At 42.4% G+C, this 26,896-nt stretch overlaps 1 protein-coding gene across 14 annotated transcripts in view; it reads left to right on the plus strand.

The window, feature by feature from the left end:
* The window catches only part of kiaa1109 (KIAA1109 ortholog), a 637,888-nt gene that overhangs the window by 27,879 nt on the left and 583,113 nt on the right, over positions 1–26,896 (plus strand). For all 14 annotated transcript variants that reach the window (XM_068042417.1, XM_068042485.1, XM_068042453.1 and 11 more), the window contains 3 exons: positions 19,168–19,288; positions 20,477–20,593; positions 21,465–21,543. In XM_068042417.1, the coding sequence (XP_067898518.1) occupies positions 19,186–19,288; positions 20,477–20,593; positions 21,465–21,543 (299 nt within the window). In that variant the 5' untranslated portion in view covers positions 19,168–19,185. The remainder of the gene's footprint in view (positions 1–19,167; positions 19,289–20,476; positions 20,594–21,464; positions 21,544–26,896) is intronic.

The raw sequence follows: 26,896 nt of genomic DNA on the forward strand, positions 1-26,896 counted from the left end.
CCCAGTCCTTGCCATTTTTAAGCCACGTTTCCATTATTACCACTAAGTCATATTCTCAGACGGCTATTTGCGCTTGTAGCTCAACAACCTTATTTACCACATTTTATGCATTTAAATACTGAGGTCTGGTCAGCATTTCAGAAGTTAGGGAAGTTAAGAAGTAGGACCTCAAAGGTAGTAATTTCTGGATTACTCCCAGTGCCACGTGCTAGCAAGAGTAGAAGTAGGAAGACGGGGAGGATCAATGTGTGCAGCAGAGAGGTCTTCAGATTCTTGGGGCACTGAGACCAGTTCCGGTTGGGGGGTGGATGGGGGTGGGGGGGGGGGCACCCATTCAAATGGCATGGGTTGTGCCTCAACAGGACTGGGATCAATGTCTTCACGTGAAGGTTCACTTTTGTGGTTGGAGATGGTTTCTTCTAAACTTGTCTTTGTATTCCTTGTAGTCCTTCTTAATCTTCTCCTAGAGAAGGTGCTACTTCCTTCTCTAGTACTATACAACACTCTCCCTCCGTTCTGCACCATATTCCTCTTTTCTACTTCTGTATGCTGGTGCCCATCCCCCTGCCAATTTAATTTAAACCTTTTTACCCTGGCACCAGGGAGGCAACTCACTATGCAGACCTCATGATGATGGTTACAGAAATGCCTGTCTGTTCCTCTAACTATGGAATCCCCCAGAACGACTGCATTTCTACATTTTGCTGTTTCCTTCCCCACCCCGTGCAGTCCCTTGCTCATTGGTGCCATGGTTTGGACTGCACTCCTTTCAGGTTTAATCACTCCCAGCAGACTCCACTGCTGAGTACCAGTTTGAGAGTGGCACACAACCTGAAAAGTCCTGCACTTCTTGCCTCTTCCTGATGGCCACGCAGCTACTATCCTGATCATAGTCTGCCTGTGGGGGTGGGCACCTTCTGGAATGTGCAATCCAGGAAACTCTCATCCTCACTGATGCTGCACAGCGACTCCAGCTTCCCCCCCGAAGCTCAGAAACTCTGAGCTTGAGCTCAAGCAACTGGAGACACTTCCTATGCATATGGTCCCCAAAGACACATAAAGTGTCCTGAAGTTCCGGCATGGTGCAGAAATTGCAAGGTCTCAGGTGCCATTCATGATCCTAAAAAAAAAGCTCTATTTCCTCTTTTAGGATCTGCTTAGTACCTTGTTTAAACTGTTAATTTAATTTTTTTGCCACTGGAGCTGCTCTGTGCACTTACACTTACCCCGATTGAAATTTTTAATTTTCCAGCTTCCAGTTTAAATGAGTGCCCTAGTTTAGAGAGAGAAAAAAGAGAAATACTCACCAACCAATCACTGACTTGTTTTCTGTGATGGCATGCTTTGATTTTTTTAAATTTTGAACACAGTTGGTCTGCTTACAGCTAGCTCTTTATACCTGAGCCGGTCTTGCTGTGCTACAACTGTCGCTGATGCAGCTGCTGCAAGAGCGGGAGCACTTGGAATATTGGTATATGCCATGTTCCTTTGCCAAGATTGCTACTTCATTATTGAAAATGGTTATTTGAAGCAGTATTCTGTGATAGACACTGTAGTATCATCACATGGTCATATGATTCTATTATTGACTAATATTATTGACTTTTAAGTACATAAGAAATAGGAACAGGAGTAGGCCATTCGGCTAGTTGAGCCCAATCTGCTTTTCAATATGTTCATGGCTGATCTTCCACCTCGAGTCCACCTTCCTGCACTATCCCCATATCCCTTAATTCTCTTAGTATCCAAAAATCTGTTGATCTCTGACTTGAATATACTCAACAGCTGAGTATCCACAGCTCTCTGGAGTAGAGAATTCCAAAGATTCAGAACCATTTGTGTGAAGACATTTCTCCTCATCTCACTCCTGGATGTCCAAACCTTTATTCTGAGACTGTGACCCCTAGTTCTAGACTCCCCAACCAGGAGAAACATCCTCTCATCTCTACCCTATTAAGCCCCTTAAGAATTTTATCTGTTTCAATGAAATCACTTCTCATTGTAAATTCTAGGGAATATGGCTCAGTGTTGTCTCAGGACAATTGCCTCATCCCACCAATCAGTCTAGTGAACCTTTGTTGCATTCCCTTTAAGGCAAGTATATCCGTGCTTAGATAGGGAAACTACACAGTATTCCAGGTGTGGTCTCACCAAATCCCTATATAAATGTATTAAGACTTCTTTACTATTGTACTGCAGTCTCTTTGTAAAAAATACCATTCGCTTTCCTAATTGCTTGTTACGCCTGCATGTTAACTTTCTGTGATTCATGTACAAAAACATCCAAGTCCCTCTGAATACCAACACTTCCTAATCTCTCTCCATTTGAAAAACTTTCTGCTTTTGGGTTTAATGTGTTGTGCTGAAACTTCCTGTTTGTGAATGTTGGTGAAATCTGTGATATAATGAAATTCTTGAGAGAGCTAAATGTATGCAAATATTCAGAGTACTGAGTTAACACACATTAAACACTTTATCTCGTGTTTGTTTACATTTTGAGTTTGAAGACAATGTGTAAATTAATGCCTATTGGTACCAGACAGTGATTTTTAATTCTGGCAGCAGGGGTGTTGATGTTGAGGAAGGTGCTCATCTTTGTTACTACACAGAAGGTTTTAAATGTGTTATAACACGTACTGTATGTAAAACTAGTTTATAATCTTAGAACTATTTTATGCAGTGGAGAAGCAAATTATTAATTCTGTAATTTTAATGAGGTGTAAGTGCAGGTGTGTATCTCAGATAGTTCTGAATATTTTTGGAACCCTTTAAAATTATAAACCTAATAAACAAGTAATTTTGAAATCTGGATTTGAGAAGCTTGAGTAGTTAATTGTCCTTTTCTGTGAGCTACTATAGCACCTTTTGCATTGCATTAGCTTTACTTGCTGATGCAATCCATCTGTTAGTTTGAGTGTGTTAATTTTAGGAGGGCTTTACTCACTCAAACTACAATTAAGACGCTGAATTTTAATTTTGTTTTTAATTACCGAAACTGAGACTTCCCCTTTTTCAGTTACTTTTTTTTCTTCCCTGGTTTCCTGCAGAGCAGACCAGCCCAGCCCCAGGCAAGATTGTGAATGATCTGTTCCAAGGCCCTAATGTGAAACAGTTGCTAGGGCTGGAGGTCAGAGGAAGAGAACCCTTTGGGCCATTTCATTTCATCCTTTCAGAATACTAGTCTTTGTTTTATTTTTCATTCATGGGATGTGGGCATTGCAGGCTAAGCATTTATTGCCCATTCCTAATTGCCCTTGAGAAGTTGTGGTGAGCTGCCTTCTTGAACCACTGCAGTCCATGTGGGGTAGGTACACCCACAGTGCTGTTAGGAAGGGAGTTCTAGGATTTTGACCCAGTGACAGTGAAGGAACAGTGATTTAATTCCAAGTCAGGATGGTGTGTGACTTGGAGGGGAACTTGCAGGTGGTGGTGTTCCCATGCATTTGTCCTTGATCTGAGTGGCTTGCTCAGCCATTTCAGAGGGCATTTAAGACTCAACTACATTGCTATGGGTCTGGAGTCATATGTAGGCTAGACCAGGTAAGGACGGCAGATTTCGTTCCTTAAAGGACATTAGTGAACCAAATGGGTTTTTACAACAATCGACAATGGTTTCATGGTCACCATTAGACTAGTTTTTTCCTTCAAGATGTTTTTATTAATTGAATTCAAATTTCACCATCTGCCATGGTGGAATTCGAACCCATGTCCCCAGAACATTAGCCTTGGCCTCTGGATTAATAGTCTAGTGACACTGTCACTGCCTCCCCTTAAAGTCTGATGTCCTATTATTGCTGGTCACTAGTTATAACTGTTGATCATTCTCAGTATAAAGTAATACTTCCCTGTCTTTTGTTCTAAACTTGCCTATTGCACAAATGAGCCTGTGCACACTTGCCTTGCAGCTCCGGCATACCTTCTCTATCCTGTTAATTATCTTGCATTGGTCTACAAAGTACCCTATGAGAAATCTCATTTCAAAGCTGAAAAGTCCGCATCAGTCCATTCCTTCCTCCTAACAATAGGGATGAGTTTCATTGCTCTTTTCTGTCTTTCCTTATGGGTGTACATGAGTTAGCTAGAGATGACCTTTCTTTTCCACGCAACAAGGAGCAGCAAGCCTGCACTAAATGTTTGATTTGAGAGTATGATCACGTCTGAAAGGCGTGTGCCAGTAAGTTACAGTGGCGACCCCTGGGTGCGGCTTTGAGAACTACATACCGTTATGTTGTTATTCCATCACCCATTACCCCTGTGCTCACTGACCTACATTGGCTGCTGGTTGAGCAATGGATCAGTTTAAAAATTCTCACTCCTGTTTTCAGATCCTTCCATGGCTTTACCCCTCCTATCTCTAACTTCCTCCTGTCCTACAACTCTCTGAGATAGCTGTGCTCTGCCAATTCTGGACTGTTGCGCTTACCCAACTTTTTAATTGCTCCATCATTGGTCATTGTCAGCTGCCAAGGCCTCAAGCTCTAGAATTCTTTCCCGAAACCTCTCAGCCTCTCTACCTGTCTCTCTTCTCTTTCTCTTGAGGCACTCCTGAAAACCTACCTCTTTGACCAAGCTTTTGGTCATCTCCCCTTATGTGGCTTGGCATCAAAGTTTGTTTGATAACCCTCCTGTGAAGCATCTTGAGACGTTTTACTATATTAAAGGTACTGTATAAATGCAAGTTGTTATTTGGATATGTTGTTCTGTTAGTTTTTCTGCTAATGTCCATTGGCCATCTGCACACTGTTGGGTTATTGATACCCTGTCCTCTGCCTTTTGATAATTTTGGAAGCACGTCATGAAATCTCTGACCAATCTTAGCTGGGGAGCGTAAATTGCTTCGTGTTTCTCTTAGTATTTTGATTCCTTGGTTCTTATTGTGGTCCAAATATGAGGGGATGATTTTCCCCTAGGAACTTGAGTGGGTGGTGGCAGCAGAAAGCTCCTGATTAGAAAGAAAATAGCTAAAGTGATCTTTTCAAATGAAATACAGCAGATGCAACCATTATTTTTGTTTTTAATAGACAATGGGTGTTTTTTTAAATTCGCATCAATGGTAAGGCCAGCATTTGTTGTCCATCCCATATTGTCCTTGAGAAGGTAGTGGTGAGCCGCCGCCTTGAACCATTGCAGTCTATGTGGTGTAGGTATACCAACAATGCTGTTAGGCAGGCAATTCCAGGTTTCTGACCCAGTGACAGGGACAACTATACAGTTCCAATTCAGGCTGGTGTATGACTGGGCGGGGAGCTTGCAGGTAGTGGTGTTCCCATGTGTCTGCAGTCCTTGTCCTTCTAGATGGTAGAGGTCACTGGTTTGGAAGGTGCTGTTGAAGGAGGCTTGGCGAGTTGCAGCTGTGCATCTTGCTGCCGCTTTGCACGGTTGGTGGAGGTAGCGGATCGGGTGCTGATCAAGTGGACTGTTTTGTCTTGGATGGCGTCGTGCTTCTTGAGTGTTGTTGGAGCTGCACACATCCAGGCAGGTGGAGAGTATTCCATTGCACTCCTGACTTGTGCCTTGTAGATGGTGGACACGCTTTGGGGAGTCACGATGTGAGTTACTTGCTGCAGAATTCCCAGCTTCTGAACTGCTCTTGTAGCCGCAGTATTTATGTGGCTGGTCCAATTAAGTTTCTGCTCAATGGTAAACCCCAGGCTGTTGCTGGTGGGGGTTTCAGGGAAGGTAATGCCGTTGGTCGTCAAAGGAAGTTGGTTCACAAGAAATAGGAGCAGGAGTAGACTAAATAGCCCATCAATTCTGCTCCGCCATTCAGTACGATCATGGCTGATCTTAGGTTTCAATTCCACTTTCCTGCCAGCTCGCCATATCCCTTTATTCCCTGAGAGTAAAGGATTTGTCTATCCCATCCTTAAACGTACTCAACGATGGAGCATCCACAACCCTCTGGGTAGGTAATTCCAAAGATTCACAACCCTTTGAGTGAAGTAATTTCTCATCTCAGTCCTGAATGATTGGCCCCTTATCCTGAGACTGTGCCCCCATGTTTTAGATTCCCCAACCAGCGGAAACAATCTCTGAGCGTCTATCCTGCTCATTCAGAATCTTGTATGTTTCAATGAGATCGCCGTCCATTCTTCTAAACTCTGGAAAATATAGACCCAATTTACTCCGCCTCTCATCAAAGGACAGCCCCCTCATCCAAGGGGCCAATTTAGTGAACCTTCCCTGTAGCGCCTCCAGTGCAAGTATATTGTTACGGCTACATGGTGTGACGTGGGTGGTTCCTGCTGTTCAACTCTCCACCTGACCGCAGCAAGCGTATTTGTATTAAGAGTTGAGCCCCTTTGTGTTTTATTTTGCAAATAAACAGACAGCAACAGGTTTTCTTATAGGTTTTTAAAAACAGAAAGTAAATTGTTCATCGATAGGCTTTCTCTCAAAATTCTCACAACTACATTTGTTTGTATGTGTACATGCACACTAGAAGAAATGGATAGAGAAAAAAGGTAGGTGGGTTTTAGCGGGGTGAGAAGGGTTATGATAAACCTGTTCAATTCTCTTGAGACTCGAGTTCTAGAGGGTTGCAGGCCTGTGATGATTGTAGATTTCTCTCTGTTGATTGAAGGTTGTGGGTCACTTCTAGCTCTCTTCTGCACGATGTAGATGTCGTATTTTTGCCAGCGGGGCATTCTTAGGACCAGAGTGAATAACTTCACAGTTCCCTACGTTGTATTCCATCTGTCATCATGTTACCCACTCACTTAATGTGTCCATATCTCTTTACAGTGGCACAGTGGCGCAGTGGTTAGCACCGCAGCCTCACAGCTCCAGTGACCTGGGTTCAATTCCGGGAACTGCCTGTGCGGAGTTTGCAAGTTCTCCCTGTGTCTGCGTGGCTTTCCTCCGGGTGCTCCGGTTTCCTCCCACATGCCAAAGACTTGCAGGTTGATAGGTAAATTGGCCATTGTAAATTGCCCCTAGTATAGGTAGGTGGTAGGGAAAATATAGGGACAGGTGGGGATGTGGTAGGAATATGGAATTAGTGTAAGATTAGTATAAATGGGTGGTTGATGGTCGGCACAGACTCGGTGGGCCGAAGGGCCTGTTTCAGTGCTGTATCTCTAAACTAAACTACATCCTCTCTGTGTCTTCCCCACAACTTACCTTTCCACCTACCTATGTATCATCAGCAAACTTAGACACATTACTCTCTGTCTCTTCATCTGAGTCATTGATATAGATTGTAAATAGCTGAGGCTCCAGCACTGATCCTTGTGACACTCCACTATTCACTGTTTGCCAACTTGAAAATGCCCCGTTTATACCCACTCTTTGTCTGTTAACCAATCCTCTATGGTTAGATTATATCTTGTTGAAGATGGTCATTGTCTGGGCTTGAGTGCCACTTATTAGCCCAAGTCTGAATGTTGTCCACGCCATGTAGCATGCAGGCATTGACTTTCTGTTGGAAAGGTGTTAGATAGCATAAGTGTTTAATTCAGTTCTATTTTAAATTAAGTTCTGTTCAGAGACTGGCCAGATGTACCACAATGGTCTTTTACTTGTCTTGTTGTAAGGAATCTAGTTGATGGTATTCTTGTGCCACGTGAACTGAATTTCAATTTATTTTCTCCTCTTGTTTGTAACAGCAATGACCTTGAGGGGGTTGAGGTAATGGTTCTTCCCCCTGCTCCTCCCCCCGACCCCCAACTCTTACAACCATTTTCTAAGGGTGGAAGGAGGCACAACACTATCCGCAGCCCAACTCCTCGGTATTGCTATATAATAACAGAATTGTATAAAATAGTATTTTACTTTTGTAAAGGTTGAGTATTGCTTTTTCCTCTGAAATGTGTAGTTACTATGACCCTCCTGGTATATTTTATGGAAGATATAAATGTCCTGCATGGTGGCTCAGAAATTGCAAAGGCAGAAAGAATCATAGAAATTTACAGCACAGAAGGAGGCCACTCGGCCCATTGTGTCTGTGCTGGCTGAAAGAGTTATTCAGTCTAATCTCGCTTTCGCCTCTTAGTCCGTAGTGTTGTAGGTTACAGTGCTTCAGGCGCCTAGTCAAGTACTTTTTAAATGCCATGAGAGTCCTGCCTTTACCACCCTTTCAGTCAGTGAGTTTCAGACCCTCTGTGTGTGTAAAAAAAAAAATACTCCTCTACTCCCTTCTGCAGATTACTTTAACCTATACCCCCTGGTTTTTTACCCCTCTCTGCTAAGGGAAGCAGATGCTTCCTATCCAGTCTATCCAGGTTCTCTGTAATTTTATACACATCAATTACATCTCCTCTCTGCCTCCTCTGTTCCAAAGAAAAATAACCCCAACCTATCGAATCTTTTGTCATAGCTAAAATCCTAAAGTCCTGGCAACATCCTTGTAAATCTCTTCTGTACCCTCTCTAGTGCAGTCATATCCTACCTGTATTGCAGTGACCAGAACTGTATGATCTGTACTTTTATCTGTGGCCTAGCTATTATTTTATACAGCTTTAGCATACCCTCCCTGCTTGAAGAAAGTATCCTGTGTGCCTCCTTAATCACTTTATCGACCTGCCTTGCCACCTTCAGGGATCTGTGGGCATGGACTTTAAGCTCCCACTGTTCCTCTGCACTTCTCAGAATTGGACACAATACTGCAGCTCAGGCCTAACCAGTGATTTATAAAGGTTTAGCATAACTTTGTTGCTTTTATACTTGATGCTGCTATTTTATAAAGCCAAGGATCCCTTATACTTTTTAACAGTCTTCTCAACTAGGTCCTGCTACCTTGACAGATTTGTGTAAGTTCATCCTCAGGGGTCTCCGTTTCTGCAGCCTGTTTAAAATTGGATCATTTCGTTTACATTGTCTCTCCTGTCAAAATTTTGTTTAAAGATTTTTTTTTGTAGTGGTGAATATACATCTGGCTAGTTAGTGTTTAAGGGAATTTCATGGTCATTATTTATAATTAAGATTATATCAATAGGAATATTGGAATTTTGAAATACTCCTTCCAGGTAGGTTTCTTGAGTTTTCTTTAGAATTCTGGATGCATTATTCCTTTCTTTGTGATATTGTCACTAACACTAGGGGATAATTTTAATGTCAAAGGCTACATTGTTCAGGCTTTTTTTTATACGTAATGCTATGATCAGGTGAGGTGGGGTCACAAGGCGCTCCTCTTGTACTTCTCCTTGTTTGACCACAACAGGGTTTATTCCTACTTAAACAGTGGATGTGCTTACCACTTCAGTGAGTGCTTAAGCTTTTACCTTTGTTTTGATCATAAACGAACCAATTGGACAGGTCTTTTGAGTTTAAACAAGAAAGAGGTGAGTTTATTGTACTGAACTAAAAATCCGATCTAAATAAAATAATAACCTACGCTACACTTTAACTCTCTCTCACACACACATACGCACACACACGGGAATCACACACACTCAAATAGATTACAGAGTGATGAGGAACAATTTGGTTTGGATTAGAGTCCAGAACAAATAAAAATAATATACAGTCTGTGGTGTCTATTAATTCAGTTGTCTTCTGGCTGAATCTGGAATCCTGACATTCTTTGTTGGTAAATGTTCTTGGAGACAGTGGAGCAGGTAGTCTTCTTCCCAGCGGTCTTTGTCTTGGATCTTTTTCAGCCAGCAGGCAAGCTTCGAATGCCCCAATGTCACCTCGAGAGAGAGAGAGACCCCCCCCCCCCCCACCATGGGTTTTGCAACATCAGAGTCTCAGGAGCTTGTCCCTTTGGAGCAAAAGGCTGCTAATTTTTCACAGATGTGGAGGTCCAGTGTCCTCGTTTGCAATTTAATTAGATTAAAGTCTAGGAATTCTCGATTTCTTTCGGGTCTCATTATTTCAATGTATGGTGCGTCTCCACAAATGAATGCTCCAAGATGGCTTTGAATGTCCTGCTAATGAGGGTGATACTGGATAATCTACTCCGTTATCCAAGCCATTGTCTTGGATGGGAGCCTTGTTACACGTGCATCTCCAATTCGATGTTTTGGAATGTGAGATATTTCAATGCAAATTGTGGTGACCATCCTGGCTGACAGCTTTTAAAAGTTAAATGTAGTATCCTAGCTTTCATTTTTAAGTTTAATGTAGGTTTCCAACTGATGAATTAAAAAGTCTTCTTTCAGCATAGCGTGTTTTCTTGACGGTAACTATTTCTGCTCCATATATGGGCAAAGCAGAACATATTGAATGCTCATAATGAAATTTTTCTTTTCCCAACTTTTATATGCTCTAGAAAGGCCTGTGCTAAGCAATATTCTCTCTAAGCTGTGTGGTCATGTTCCAATCTGAAAGTTCCCACCTGTGCACGGCCACACAAAAAGTATTTGAAGGGCCTGTGCACTTAAACGAATCAGCTGTGCACTACGAAAATAATTAGAGGGTGCGTTGGTGCTAAGCACCATTAGTTTTCTAGAAGTCACTCTGCTGACACTCGAATACCTATGTAGTGACAGAGACAGAACCTTTGCTGCTTTTAGTACTTGTGCCCTCTGTGATGTAATTGTGTCGTTTATGCCTTATTGCTAAAGCTAATTCTTATGAAAGATTATCGACCTGAAACGTTAACTCTGTTTCTCTCTCCAGGGATGCCACCAGACCTGCTGAGTATTTCCAGCATTTTCTGTTTCCAGCATTCATACTAATTTGTTTTTGTTTTTACTGTAACCTGTAGTGACTTTACCTGATTTATGTGCTCTATTTTGTAGCTCTTAGTTCGAAAGAGTTCTGCTCTGCTCCTATCATCAATATAATATATGTTACGAGCTCTTGTGGTAGGATTTTTACACAACAGAAAATTCCTACTGTTGGATAAGCATTCAACCAATAGGTTTTCTTCCAACATTCCTCTGCTTATTATGTACGTGTTTGGACAAATAACATCAGAAATAGAAGTTCTGTGTTTATAGCTGTGAACTACAAAAACACTTGCTATTAATTTTTTCCGTCGAAGGTCAATTATAAATATAAATCTTACAATCTAAATATCATGACTGTCATGAATTATCAGGTCAGCTTCTTGATATGTCCTCTGTACCTTTCTGTACATGTTGGAGCCCTTGATTAAAGAAGAAGGAAAGTCTAGAAAGAGTAATTTCCACTTAAAATATTTACTTGTTTCAAGTAATCTCACTGTAATTCTTATTGTTTTTGTGAAAACATCAATGCTATTACCCTTATGAAAATGGCATTCACCCCCACCCCTACCATATTCATTTTGCGGCTGTGATCCATCCACAATGAGCAGTAATTATTGTCTATTTAAATTTGACAGGAGTTGAGACTTTTTGGCTTTGTTAATTTGTTTTATTTTATGCTTTTGGGTTTGCTTATTTGAAGTTCCAGTTTTGAATGATCTGTGTTTTCTGCTACTTCCTCATTATTGGAGTTAGGATTATTCATGCCAAGTTCATACAATTGAATCCACCAGTATACGAGAATAACATTAGAAGCATAGAGAAAGAAACAGGAGGGTGAGTGAGTTAGCCAGTGCTCATAGTTCCAGACTTAGCTTTTCACATTGTAGTGAACAAAGTAGGATTGCAAGATAAATCCTTCAGGTCTCTGCTTCCCAGTGAGTGAGTTGAGTCTTTTTTTTTGCACTCAACTGCATGCTCATGTGCATCTTAATCATTCTCAGCACTTATATCATGCAATCATCAACATCTGCCTTTCACCACCCACCTAACACTCTGAGGAAAGTTAAGGGCTGGTGTTAGTCAACATGAGTCTGCTTGACAGCAGTTTAAATGGTATGAACACTAATTTTAAACAAAACACATTTTAAAGTGTTGGGAGTACAGGGAACATGTTGACTGCAACTAACTGTACCAGCGTGTAATTTCATCTGTTCAGTAGAAGAGGAGAAGCGGAGCACTGGAACTCGGTAGGGAGGAGAGAAAGACCATAGAAGTTTATTGTTGCAGGAAATTTTATTTTTGTAGAAAACGTTCTACTGCACCGGTTCAACATATAACTCCAGTTCTTGAGATCTTTCATCCTCTAATGTTTAGATTTCTATGCATACTCCGTGCACGCCAATCTTGCTTCTCCAGTGCTCCATTCAGATTAGTTTGTGCAGATCCTCAGGTTAGGGCTCTCTGGCTGTTTTGGCGAGAATGTCCACGTGTTTAGAGCAGCTGCATAAACAGAGAACTGCCCAGTTGTGGAAAATTTTGCTGTTATCACATTTTACAGCCGATAGTGGTGGTTATAGACAGGCTGTCAAGCTCATATGAAGCTGTGACTATTTGTGTTTTCTACGGATCTATTCTGGATATATCGGCTGGCTGGTCCATTAGCAAGGAATATCTGATTCAACAGTTTTCGGTAGAGGAAAACTACTTAGAGCAGTAGTTAGGGCGGCACAGTGGCGCAGTGGTTAGCACTGCAGCCTCACAGCTCCAGGGACCCGGGTTTGATTCTGGGTACTGCCTGTGTGGAGTTTGCAAGTTCTCCCTGTGTCTGCGTGGGTTTTCTCCGGGTGCTCCGGTTTCCTCCCACAAGCCAAAAGACTTGCAGGTTGATAGGTAAATTGGCCATTATAAATTGTCACTAGTATAGGTAGGTGGTAATATAGGGACAGGTGGGGATGTTTGGTAGGAATATGGGATTAGTGTAGGATTAGTATAAATGGGTGGTTGATGTTCGGCACAGACTCGGTGGGCCGAAGGGCCTGTTTCAGTGCTGTATCTCTAATTCTAAAATTCAGTGTGTACTTTCCTTCTCATCACCCCACAACTTGACTTTTTCTTTCACGTTTAAGGAAATTAATATAGTGGAATAGCACTCTGCCAGCTTTCCTATTCATTAAATGAATGTTTTAGTTGCATGACCTGCTTCTCTGCATACAGTTATCTTGGATCACATGCACTTTAAAGGAATGATGTTATTGTCATTGAAGTAGTATTAATCATAATTTTTAATACCGGATGCTGCAGACTTTTAAAATAGCCAACTGACTTCTTATCTAAAATATACTTCTCTTTTGCTTTAAATAGACAATCTACAAAAATTTGCAATTTAGTAGTATCAAAAGGAAATGAATAGTTTTCTACAGTTCGGAAGGAAAGCTCCTTAAAAGTTGCTGCTGGCTTAACTGAAAATATTTCGGTAATAGATATGAAAGTACCTCTGAAGAACTTCTCTCTACCCTATCAATTACTTTCAAAATCCTAAAAATCTCAATTGAATTGCTCCTTAACATTCTATGTTCCACGGAATGCATGCCTAGTTTATGTAATCTCTGGTTATAATCTAGCGGTTGGCGCCCTGATAACATTTTGGTGAACCTGCACTGCACTTCTTCCAAGGGCAATATATGCTTTCTAAGGTGCAGTGCACAGGACTGTACACCATACTCCAGATGTGGTCTAACTAGGCCTTTATTCTACAGCCTTCTAGTTGTACGGCTAACATTTCATTCGCCTTTTTGGATTTTTTTTATAACTGACTATTGCAGTTCAGGGATCTGTGTGTACAAGGACTCCTAAATCTCTTCAGACCTCTGCTGTTCCAAGCTTTGCAACATTTTATGTACTCAGATCTATCCTTTTTTGATCCAAAATGGATGACCTCTCACTTGCCTGCTTAAAGAGATCGGCCACGGTTTTACCCACTTATGGAATCTATCAATGCCTCTTTGTAATTTTATGCTCCTGTCTACACGACTTCTTATAGCACCTATCTGTCAAACTTGGATATATGGCTTTCTATTGTATTATTTAAATCAATAATAAATATAGAGAATAGTTGAGGCCCCAGCACAGATCCTTGTGGGACTCTTCCTTGCAATTCAAGTATGTACCCATTATCCCTACTCTCGGTCTTCTACCACCTAACTTGTCTTCTAACCAGGTCTCCCTTCTTGCTTACGTTAACTTTAGTCTGTTCTAATCCTTGATTCATTATTAGTTTCCCTCAGATGCCAGGTATATTATCCTCTTTCTCTTCTGCGAATACTAACTCAAAGTAATTACTCAACAAGCTTGCCATTTCTTTATTTTCATCTTCAGTATTACCTGCACCTGTTTTTAAAGGGCCCACAGTACCCATGTGAGAGAGGATATAGGTAAGGGAAAGCAATCAATGGAAAGTCTATGGTTAGAATTGAGGAATAAGAATGGACTTAAAACTGGATTGGGAGTTGTCTACAGGCCTCCTGATAGCACCCATGAAGAGGCAGAATGTATTAGTTCAGAGATTAGAGACTTGTTGCAAAAGCAAAGTTGTTGTACTGTTAAAAAAAAAAATTTGTGTTAATTGTGATATCCCTAGCAAGTATCTTTTTGTATTCCTTTTGCAGCTCTTGCCATCTTCATTGTCTTCCTTTGCTTTTTTTTATATCTATCAGTTCCCTGGGTCTACACAATTCTTTGAACTTTTGTATGCTCTTTTCTTCAGTTTTATGCTACCTTTCACCTCTTTCATACCTGTTTATTTGCTAAGCAGAGTACATCTTCAGAGGTATATGCCACTCCTGTAATAAGCTAAATTCTTTTTTGAACATCTTCCACTGCAGTTTTACCCATCAACAGTTTTTGATCTGGATGCTGTCTCTGTCTGATCTGATTTAAGTTAACCTGGCCAAAATCTAGTATCTTAGTAACTGTGTCAAGTTTCTCCTTTTTAAACCTAATATTGAATTTGATCATATTATGACCACTATTAGATTATGAACTAAGTGTGGCTTATTACTCATTATTAAATGCAATGTGGCCTACCCCCTTGTCGGTTCTAAAACATACTGCTCCAGAAAATTATCCTGAATGCAAGAAATTTACTGCCTTTCAAAGCTGAGCTCCTCTGCTCTACCCTTCTCTATGAAAATTAAAGCCTCCCAGTAAAACAACTTTACTTTTGCTATAAGTCACTAATCTCAGAACTAATGCATTCAGCCTCTTCATGGGTGCTATCAGGAGGCCTGTAATAACTTTCATTACAGTTTTAAGTCCCCTCTCATTCCTCAATTCTAACCATAGACTCTCTGCTGATTGTTTTCCCTTACCTATATCCTCTCTTACTAATGTTTGTAATGGTATCTTTAATCAAAAAGGCTGCTCCTCCTCCTGTTCCAGTTTCTTTATTTCTGAAGAATTTATAACCTAGAATATTTAATTTGCTATCATGACCAGGTTGCAACCATGTCTCAGTAAAGACCACTTGTCATTCACTCTAAATTGTATTTGAGAGTCGATGCAATTTATTTCTTATATCACCTGTGTTAGTATATTAAACTGTTGTGCCAAGATACCATAACATGTCTTTCTTACTGTTCAACTTCACATATTTCTTATCTGTCACACCTGCTGTAACTAACTGCTTTATTTTACTTTTCCTTTCACCGGGAGTATCTATATTTCTGTGACCTGAACACACTCTTCTTATCCCTTTTTAAAAAACCTTTAAACTATCATTTTTACTATTGTTTCTGACAGAGCCTCTCCACCCATTTATTAATACGTTTTACCAACCAGTTTATCTTTTATGCTAGGTCTTTGGTCTCAGCCTGGTTCAGTTCCAGTCTGTTCCAATGGTACAACTCTTTCCTGTCCCAGTACAGATGCTAGTGTTCCATGAAATGGAACCCCTCTCTCGCATGCCACAGCAAATCCTGCAAGACGCTATTGACAGATTGAAAACCTTGCCATCGTGTCTCCAGTCTCTCCCAAAGTCTGAAGTGCAGAAGCCTGAGCCATGCTTTCTCTCCCAGCCTCTGCCCCACCTCCTTGCTCTCACAGTTTCCATCCCGCGCCCCGCACCCAGCCCCTCCCCCCGCCCCCCCCCCCCCCAACCCGCAATGTTGTCATGGCTCTGAACCCTCACAGTTTTTCAGTCTTGTAAGATTGCTGCTATGGTTTGTTTTCTTTTGGGTTTTCTTCTCTCATTCCTTTTTAAAAAATTCATTCATGGGATGTGAGCGACGCTGGCCAGGGCAGCATTTATTGCCCATCCCTAATTGCCCTTGAGAAGGTGGTGGTGAGCTGCCTTCTTGAACCGCTGCAGTCCATTTGGGGTAGGTATACCCACAGTGCTGTTAGGAAGGGAGTTCCAGGATTTTGACCCAGCGACAGTGAAGGAACGGCGATATAGTTCCAAGTCAGGATGGTGTGTGACTTGGAGCGGAACTTGCAGGTGGTGGTGTTCCCATGTATTTGCTGCCCTTGTCCTTCTAGTTGGGAGAGGTCATGGGTTTGGGTTTGGAAGGTGCTGTCTAAGGAGCCTTGGTGCATTGCTGCAGTGCATCTTGTAGATGGTACACACTGCTGCCACTGTGCATTGGTTGTGGAGGGAGTGAATGTTTGTAGATGGGGTGCCAATCAAGCGGGCTGCTTTGTCCTGGATGCTGTCGAGCTTGTTGAGTGTTGTTGGAGCTGCACCCATCCAGGCAAGCGGAGAGTATTCCATCACACTCCTGACTTGTGCCTTGTAGATGGTGGACAGGCTTTGGGGAGTCAGGAGGTGAGTTACTCGCCTCAGGATTCCTAGCCTCTGACCTGATCTTGTAGCCACGGTATTTATATGGCTACTCCAGTTCAGTTTCTGGTCAATGGTAGCCCCTAGGATGTTGATAGTGGGGGATTCAGCGATGGTAATGCTGTTGAATGTCAATGGGAGATGGTTAGATTCTCTCTTGTTGGAGATGGTCATTGCCTGGCACTTGTGTGGCGCGAATGTTACTTGCCACTTATCAGCCCAAGTCTGGATATTGTCCAGGTCTTTCTGCATTTCTACACGGACTGCTTCATTATCTGAGGAGTCATGAATGGTGCTGAACATTGTGCAATCATCAGCGAACATCCCCACTTCTGACCTTATGATTGAAGGAAGGTCATTGATGAAGCAGCTGAAGGTGGTTGGGCCCAGGACACTACTCTGAGGAACTCCTGCAGTGATGTCCTGGAGCTCAGCTGATTGACCTCCAACAACCACAACCATCTTCCTTTTCGCTAGGTATGACTCCAGCCAGCGGAGAGTTTTCCCCCTCAGTTTTGCTAGGGCTCCTTGATGCCATACTCGGTCAAATGCTGCCTTGATGTTAGGGGCAGTCACTCTCACCTCACCTCTTGAGTTCAGCTCTTTTGTCCATGTTTGAACCAAGGCTGTAATGAGGTCAGGAGCTGAGTGGCCCTGACGGAACCCAAACTGAGTGTCACTGAGCAGGTTATTGCTAAGCAAGTGCCACTTGATGGCACTGTTGATGACACCTTCAATCACTTTACTGATGATTGAGAGTAGGCTGATGGGGCGGTAATGGGCCGGGTTGGACTTGTCCTGCTTTTTATGTACAGGACATACCTGGGCAATTTTCCACATTGCAGGGTAGATGCCAGTGTTGTAGCTGTACTGAAACAGCTTGGCTAGGGGCGAGGCAAGTTCTGGAGCACAGGTCTTCAGTACTATTGCCGGAATATTGTCAGGGCCCATAGCTTTTGCAGTATCCAGTGCCTTCAGTCATTTCTTGATATCACGCGGAGTGAATCGAAATGGTTGAAGTCTGGCATCTGTGATGCTGGGGACTTCAGGAGGAGGCCGAGATGGATCATCAACTCGGCACTTCTGGCTGAAGATTGTTGCAAATGCTTCTGCCTTATCTTTCGCACTGATGTGCAGGGCTCCCCCATCATTGAGGATGGGGATATTTGTGGAGCCACCTCCTCCAGTTAGTTGTTTAATTGTCCACCACCATTCACGGCTGGATGTGGCAGGACTGCAGAGCTTAGATCTGATCTGTTGGTTATGGGATCGCTTACCTCTGTCTATCGCATGCTGCTTACACAGTTTGGCACGCAGATAGTCCTGTATTGTAGCTTCACCAGGTTGACACCTCATTTTGAGGTATGCCTGGTGCTGCTCCTGGCATGCCCTCCTGCACTCTTCATTGAACCAGGGTTGGTCTCCTGGCTTGATGGTAATGGTGGAGTGGGGGATATGCCGGGCAATGAGGATACAGATTGTGGTTGAGTACAATTCTGCTGCTGCTGATGGCCCACAGCGCCTCATGGATGCCCAGTTTTGCATTGCTAGATCTGTTCGAAATCTATCCCATTTAGCACGGTGATAGTGCCACACAATTGCCAAGGAGTCAATGGAGAATATTTCTACATGAGATTGTCTCACACATCGGAGGTGCAATGATCCAACATTCACACAGTAACTCTGAAGAGTTATGAAAAAACAGACTTTGTCTTTAAAGCATGAACCTTTATTTTTAAAAAGTGAACAATGGTCTAAAAGAGCCACCAAAGAGAAGGGGGATTAACCTTTCGTATATTTGAATAGTCTGACAAAGACAAAGGACAAATCTTCAGAGCCAAAAAGTGATGATGAACCCATCTCAAGCCCAACCATTCCAGAATTGAATGTCATCTAAACAAAGGAGGTGTGAAGTAGCCACATTCTGGTCTATTGTGCGATCACCATGGGAAAGAAACCAGAATGTCTCCTAACAGGAGATGAGAAGTGACAGTTTTATCTTTTAAAAAAAAAAGACAGCCAAAAAGAGAGAGAGAGAGACTGACCCGGAAGGTGAAGCTACTTGTAACTGCTGGCATTCCAGAAAGCCAAAAAGCACATGCCCTGCTGGAAAAAATCCGACATCTACATCACGCAGAAGAGAGCTAGAAGTGATCCACCATCTTCAACAGAACCTTCAACCAAGAGAGAAATCTATAATCATCATATGCCTGCAACCCTCTTATAACACAAGTCTCAAGAGAATTCAACAGGTTTATTGTAACCTTTCTCTTCCCACCCCCCCACCCTGCCCCGCCGCCATAAAACCTACCTAGTTCTTTCCTTTCTCTATCTGTGTCTTTTTGTGTGTGCGTGAGCAAATGTCGTTGTGACAATTTCGGGATAAGTCGTATTCATCAATAAACAATTGACTTTTTAAAAAAACCTACAAGAAAACATGACACTGTCTGTTTATTTGAAAAATAAAACACACAGGAGCTAAATGCTTAATACTGCTGTGGTCAGGTGGGCAGTTGAACAGTGGGAATCACCCATGTCACACCACGTGGTTGTAACAAGAGAAACAAGTATTTTGAGCGAAACTTTTATTTTCCCATCCCTCACTATGCAAGCATACAGCAGGTGCCCAGTTTTAGAACAGTCTCTTTTAATGTAACACAATATGTTCTTCAATACAGTTATAAGGTTTAATTTTTTTCTTCTTCCTCCTCACAGCTCCGACTTAACGGAATAATGGAACTTCATTCAGGAGGAAATGAGAGCATTGTCCCCTCCCTTACAGATTTGGAAGGTTTTCTTACCGAGCATAATTCTAACGTTGTTTGGCTCTTTGTTGGTGAGTTTTTCCATTTGTTTTAAATGTAATCTGTATTTAATTTTTTCTTCCAGTTTTATTTCCTCTGTTGGAAAGGCAGTTGATTAGTTCACTAATGAATTTATTGTTTCTGTCAGCAGTGAATTCTTTATGACAGTCATGAGGTTGTACCATGACAATGAGATCTATACCCTCTTTGACCTTTTCCTTCCTCTGTACGCGCATGTGTGTTTTTTTGGGGGGGTGTGGGGAAGTATGGTCTTTGTTATGCTGGCTAGGAATTTATTTTTATAGTCTATCAGTTTGTCTAGGAAACCTATTGGCATGTTTAGGAGTCTTCAAACTATTCTATACCTGTAGAATTTCTGCTTGCCTGGTATAGAATGGCAACACTTCCCTCCATAGGGATATACTGTACTTACCGAAACAGTCTAGAACAGGTGTGTCAGACATATGTTTCGGGTGTCCTGCTCTTAATGTTGACACGTGTCTCTGTGGGACACGCAGCTCCGGGGCTGTGAAAAGCAGCGTTTAAACTTATTGCCTCAGCAGTTCTCACCTCAACTTGGACATCCCCGGCACCCCCCCCCCCCCCCCCCCTCCTTCAGGCACAGAGAGCCGGGACTTGCTTAGCAGTGTCCAGAATGTTTATGCCTCAAGTCATCAGTAATGGATCACCACTACCTGACAAAAAAAAGTTTGACTTTTTTTTTTACTAGTTTCTAAAATTACTTTGATAGTCATCTTGAATGATTTACAGAAACATTTGTAAGATTGATTTATACAGTAAATTTAGAACAGAACCTTGATTTGATAATAGGAAATAATCTCTGCAGGAAATCACCCAGCTTTATAATATAAACTTTCACTTTTTAGTTTGCATGTCAAAATGGTTTATACATATTGTGTGTATGATTGTAACATGCTTATTTTCTTGAATTGATGATTGTTATAACATTTCAGGAGTTGTTTGTTCTGAGTAAGAAGATTTTTGGATTTGAGTCCCGCTCTATGACTTGGACAAATAATCTTATCTGATGTTCCAGGGCACTATTGAGGGGCTGCTAGATGGTCTGTGGTGCCGTTGTTTAATTTTTGTGGGACTTGTGTGCAATTGTCTGCTGTATTTACTCACTTCAAACCATTGGATGTGAAGCGTTTTGAATGATGTGATAAGGCACTAGATTAATGCCAGTTCTTTTTTTACAGCCACAATCCTATCATGTGGATGGATCATCTATCTGACTTACTACAATTCCCGTAATTTAGGACTGATACTGACTCTAGTTCTCAACAGACTCTATAAAAATGGATATGTCCACATTGGTAAGTCTAATTTATTAGTTTAACATCTGAACAGAGGCAGTTTGAGAATTTATTCAAAATAACTATTAATATTTCTTTTTGTTCTATCCATGAGTTAAGACAAATGGAGTTTTCTTTCATTGGCAATGTTCTGTTTTCCTGTCATTTTACATAAGTTGGTAAAATTCAAAAGAATATAGAAAAGCAGTTTTGGCATATGTGTTTATGTACAGAATCTCCCAGCTTCCAATCAATTTATGTTTATGAAACAGTTACACAACAGCAATATTCAATTTTTTTTATTCGTTCCTGGGATGTGGGCGTTGCTGGCTAGGCCAGAATTTATTGCCCATCCTTATTTGCCCTTGAGAAGGTGGCGGTGAGCTGCCTTCTTGAAACGCTGCAGTCCATGTGGGGTAGGTACACCAACAGTGCTGTTGGGAAGGGAGTTGCAGGATTTTGACCCAGTGACAGTGAAGGAGCGGCGATATAGTTCCAAGTCAGGATGGTGTGTGACTTGGAGGGGAACTTGCAGGTGGTGATCCCATGCTGCCCTTGTCCTTGCAAGTGGTAAAGGTCGCGAGTTTGGAAGGTGCTGTCTAAGGAGCCTTGGTGTGCGTTGGTGGAGGGAGTGAATGTTTGTGAATGGGGTGCCAATCAAGCGGGCTGCTTTGTCTTGGATGTTGTCGAGCTTTTTGAGTGTTGTTGGAGCTGCACCCATCCAGGCAAGTGTGAAAAATGTTATCAGTTGAGCACTTTGTTATTCAAACATGAGGCATATATCCTGTGAGCACAGATGACAAATGAAATCTTGTTTCTTCATATTCTGTTCAACAAAGATTTTGAAGCTACTGTATCAGAGAAGCTGATTAATTGTCTACCTTTCTAATAGGTTCATTTTCATTTTCTGTGCTGTCTGGAAAGGTCATGTTTCGTGAAATTTATTATATCAATGAAGACGTGTCAATCAGGTAAGAGCTAATTCATATGGATACTGAAAGTTAAACAATTATAACATAAATTCTCCTTGAATAGAGGCAGTGTGAATTGAGGGATAGGGCCCAGGTTACAATGGGTCAGATACCTTGAGGTTGTTTGCAGACCATTACATGTACAGAGTGTAAAGTGCCAAATAATGTGTGAGTGCTACCATTGTAGATTCTTTTTTTTAAAAAAAGGAATGTGGATGCATTGTATGGTAAATTAGTTCCTAATTTTCTGTTTTGCAATCTCCATGACAGTATGCTTTAGATGTTGCTTTGAAAATCAAGTTGGTCCAGTCTTGGGGTAGTGGTAATTGGACTGTGACTTCACTGAAATATTGGGATTTGCAACCTTTGTTTTCTGTATTAAATTATCTTTATTTTATGTTATATAGCATTTATTATATTTTTTGTACTTAGTAATGCATGGAATAGGATGCTAATATAGCATGATATAAAAGTTTCTGTGTACAGTATTTGAGATACCAATATCTATCCTGGCTGTGGTTTTGGGGCAACAGGTTGTGATAATGCTGTGCCTAGTATAATTCAGTATTAGAAGGCTTGAGTATTGGATTACATGGCATTCAGTGGAACTTTACTTTTAATTTTGGTTTGACAGTACAAATACTGCAATTTTCTCCCTTATCTCCATGTCCCTGGACCCACTACATCTGAGAGGGGAGCTGGACCTTTCCCAAGCTTCTGCTGCTGACACACTGAGCTGTCCACCAGGAGGTGTTTGAGAGCTGCCTGAGACATAATTTAGATTTAGATTTAGAGATACAGCACTGAAACAGGCCCTTCGGCCCACCGAGTCTGTGCCGACCATTAACCACCCATTTATACTAATCCTACACTAATCCCATATTTCTACCACATCCTCACCTTCCCTATACTAGTGGCAATTTATCATGGCCAATTCACCTATCAACCTGCAAGTCTTTTGGCTGTGGGAGGAAACCGGAGCACCCGGAGGAAACCCACGCAGACACAGGGAGAACTTGCAAACTCCACACAGGCAGGACCCAGAATTGAACCCGGGTCCCTGGAGCTGTGAGGCTGCGGTGCTAACCACTGCGCCACTGTGCCGCCCATGCCACTGTGCCGCCCATTTAGCTTCTACTTAAACTATGGGGAGTAGATTAAGTGGCTATTTCATCACTGTTGTTTATTGATCTCCTGTTGTGTTGTCTGTACTTCTTGATTTCTAAATTTGCTTGTTCCATACTTGCCAATTATAAATTTGCTCCAATAATATTGTTGAAATAAAACATCGACATTTCAAGAAAAGTATTTTTTGCAATGTGCCTAAGTTCTACATAATTATAGTTTGAAATTCAATTTTGATATTTTTGATCAGATTCTCTGACTTTCTAATAAATATTTTGCACTATATTTGTGTACTTTATTTTTCAATTTTGTTCCCTTTCTTTCCATCTCCAGTTGAAGTTGACTTATGCTGTCATACTCAAGGGTGCTTTCTGCCATTCAGTACCTCACTGCATTAAGGATGACCTTTTGAACATGTACCCATGTGCTATTTGATTGTTGACACCACAGTTGAGTCCTAGTCTTGTACTCGCCTAATAGCTAGACGCGTGGGCCTTCCAGCATGAGTCAGTAGATATTAATTGGGATTGGGAACCCTTGCTAAGTTTCCTTCCTCTACTGCCCAGGACAGTGTGGTGTTTTGTGGCACTTTACTGTGGAGATTAGCAATCTCAGCGTGAACTAAAAATCAAACCTTGCATCATCTGGTGATTATCATGGGAGTATCCACTAAATGTTTCTATATAACTCCTCAAATTTCAATAACAAACCTTAGTTTTATTCTCCTTCGAAAAGATTTTGTACTGGTGTCTTTGGTCTCTCCTATTTCTCATCTCCATGCCGTTCCTCAGCGACACCCTTGGAAAACACAGCATCAGTTTTCATATGTATGCTGATGCCACTCAGCTCTACCTCCCCTCCATCTCTTATGACCCCTCCACTGTCTCTAAATTGTCGAATTGCTTGTCCTACATCCAGTACTAGAAGAGCAGAAATTTCCTCCAGCTAAATATTGGGAAGAGAGAAACCACTGTTTTCAGTCCCTGTCACAAACTCTGTTCCCCTGCCAACAACTTCGTCCCCCTCCCTGGCAACTGTTTGAGGCTCAACCAGACTGTTCGCAGCTTTGCTGTTCTACTTGACCCTGAGTTGAGCTTCCTACCACATATACACACCATCACCAAGCCTCCTTATTTCCACCTCCGTAACATTGCCCTACTGTGCCCTTACTTCAGCGTATAGGAACATAGGAGCAAGAGTAGGCCATTCAGCCTGTCGAGCCTGCACCGCCATTCAATTAGATCATGGCTGATCATCTACCTCAACGCCACTTTCCTGTGTTATCCCCATATTCCTTGATGTCATCAGTATCTAGATATCTAGCAATTCCTGTTTTCAACTTGCATGAATAGGATGGGAATAGAGGGATACGGTCCCCGGAAGTGCAGAAGGTTTTAGTTTAGGCAGGCATCAAGATCGGCGCAGGCTTGGAGGGCTGAATGGCCTGTTCCTGTGCTGTACTGTTCTTTGTTCTTTAATGCTCAATGATTGAGCTTCCACAGCCCTCTGAGGTGTAGATTTTCCAAGATTCACCACCCTCTGAGTGAAGAAATTCCTCCTCATCTCAGTCTTAAATGGGTTACCCCTTATTCTGAGACTACGTCCCCTGGTTCCATATTCACCAGCCAGGAGAAACATCCTATCTATGTCCACCCTGTCACATCCTGTAAGAATTTTCTAAGTTTCAGTTAGATCACCCCTCTTTTTTTGAAGCTCTAGAAAATACAGGCCCAGTTTCCTCAATCTCTCCTCATAAAATAATCCCACCATCCCAGGGATTAGTCCGGTGAACCTCTGTTGCACTCCCTCTATGGCAGGTATATCCTTCCTTAGATTCTTCTGTTGTAAACCTTATTTGTGCCTGTGCCTCTAAACTTAACTATTTCACTGCACAGTTGGCAGGCCTCTCCAGTTCTACCCTCCACAAACTTGAGAGGTCATCCAAAGCTCTGCTGCCTGTATTCTAACTTGCACCTACTCCTGCTCACCCTTCTCGCCTACGCTCACCGACCTACATTGGCTCCCAGTTAAGCAATGCCAAAATTCTATAAATTCTCATCCTTGTTTTCAATTCCCTCAATGTCATCGCCACTCCCTATCTTTGTGGTCTCCTCCAGCCTTACAGCCCCCCAAGATTTGATTTGATTTGATTTAGAGATAAAGCACAGTATTTATGTGGCTAGTCCAGTTCAGTTTCTGGTCAATGGTGACACCCAGGATATTGATGGTGAGGGATTCAGCAATGGTAATGCCATTGAATGTCATGGGGAGATGGTTGGAATTTTTCTTGTTTGAGATGGTCATTGCCTGGCACTTGTGTGGCACGAATGTTACTTGCCACTTATCAGCCCAAGCCTGGATGTTGTCGAGGTCTTGCTGAATCTAGACATGGGCTGCTTCATTATCTGAGGAGTCACGAATGGTGCTGAACATCGTGCAATCATGAGCGAACATCCCCACTTTTGACCTTATGATGGAGGAAAGGTCATTGATGAAGCAGCTGAAGATGGTTAGGTGTAGGACATACCCTGAGGAACTCCTGCAGTGATGTCCTGGAGCTGGGAAGATTGACCTCCAACAGCCATAACCATTTTCCTTTGTGCTAGGTATGACTCCAACCTAGCGGAGAGTTTTCCCCCGATTCCCATTGACTCCAGTTATGCTAGGGCTCCATGCTGCCGTACTCGGTCAAATGCTGCCTTGATGTCAAGGACAGTCACTCTCACTTCACCTCTGGAGTTCAGGTCTTTTTTCCATGTTTGGACAAAGGCTGTAATGAGGCCGAAGCTGAGTGGCCCTGGCAGAACCCAAACTGAGCGTCACTGAGCAGGTTGTTGCTGAGCAAGTGCTGCTTGATAACACTGTAAACGACCCCATCTGTCACTTTGCTGATGAACGAGAGTTGACTGATAGGGTGGTAATTGGCCGGGTTGGATTTGTCCTGCTTGACATACTTGGGCAACTTCCAACATTGTCGGGTAGATGCCAGTGTTGTAGCTGTACTGCAACAGCTTGGCTAGGGGTGCAGCTAGTTCTGGAGCACAAGTCTTCAGTACTGTTGTGGGAATGTTCTCAGGGCCCATAATCTTTGCAGTATCCAGTGCCTTCAGCCATTTTTTTAATATTGCGCGGAGTGAATTGAATTGGCTGAAGACTGTCATCTGTGATTCTGGGGACCTCAGGAGGAGGCAGAAATGGATCATCCACTCAGCATTTGCAGCTGAAGATGGATGTGAGTGCTTCAGGCTTGTCTTTTGCACTGATGTGCTGGGTTACCCCATCATTGAAGATAGGGGATATTTGTGGATCCTCTTCCTCTTGTTAGTTGTTGAATTGTCCACCACCGTTCACGACTGGATGTGGTAGGTCTGCAGAGCTTATATCTGATCCGTTGGTTGTGGGATCGCTTAGCCCTATCACATGCTGTTTCCGCTGTTTGACACGCAAGTAGTCCTGTGTTGCAGCTTCACCAGGCTGACACCTCATTTTGAGGTATGCCTGTCAGTGCTCCTGGCATGCCCTCCTGCACTCTTCATTGAACCAGGGTTGGTCACCGGTTGATGGTAATGGTAGAGTGGGGGATATGCTGGGCCATGAGGTTACAGATTGTGGTTGAGTACAATTCTGCTGCTGCTGATGGCCCACAGTGCCTCATAGATGCCCAGTTTGGAGTTGCTAGATCTGTTCAAAATCTATTCCATTTAGCACAGTTGTAGTGCCACACAACACGATGGAGGGTATCCTCAATGTGAAGGTGGGACTTCGTCTCCACAAGGACTGTGCGGTGGTCACTCCTACCAATACTGTCATGGACAGATGCACCTGCGACAGATAGATTGGTGAGGATGAGAGCCAGTCAGTTTTTCCCTTTTTGGTTCCATCACAACCTGCCACAGACCCAGTCTGGCCGTTATGTCCTTTAGGACTCGGCCAGCTCGGTCATGGATTCTTGGTGACGGACGTTGAAGTTCCCCACCTGGAGTACATTCTGTGCCCTTGCTACTCTTCTTCCAGTTGGTGTTCAACATGGAGAAGCACTGTGTGATGCAGGCTCCACCTGCCAAGAATGAGGAATATTAATTTCACCACATGAACATTAATTTTAAACTGTTACTGGAGTGAAAAAAAACTGTTTTTAAAAAAAACCCACAATGGATCCTTGGCGGGAGAGACATTTTTGCATATTAACAGACAGTACTCGGAAAGGACAAAGGGGCTACTCCCTGCT

The sequence above is a fragment of the Heterodontus francisci genome, chromosome 1, assembly GCF_036365525.1.
Source record: "Heterodontus francisci isolate sHetFra1 chromosome 1, sHetFra1.hap1, whole genome shotgun sequence".
Taxonomy (NCBI): Eukaryota; Metazoa; Chordata; class Chondrichthyes; order Heterodontiformes; family Heterodontidae; genus Heterodontus; species Heterodontus francisci.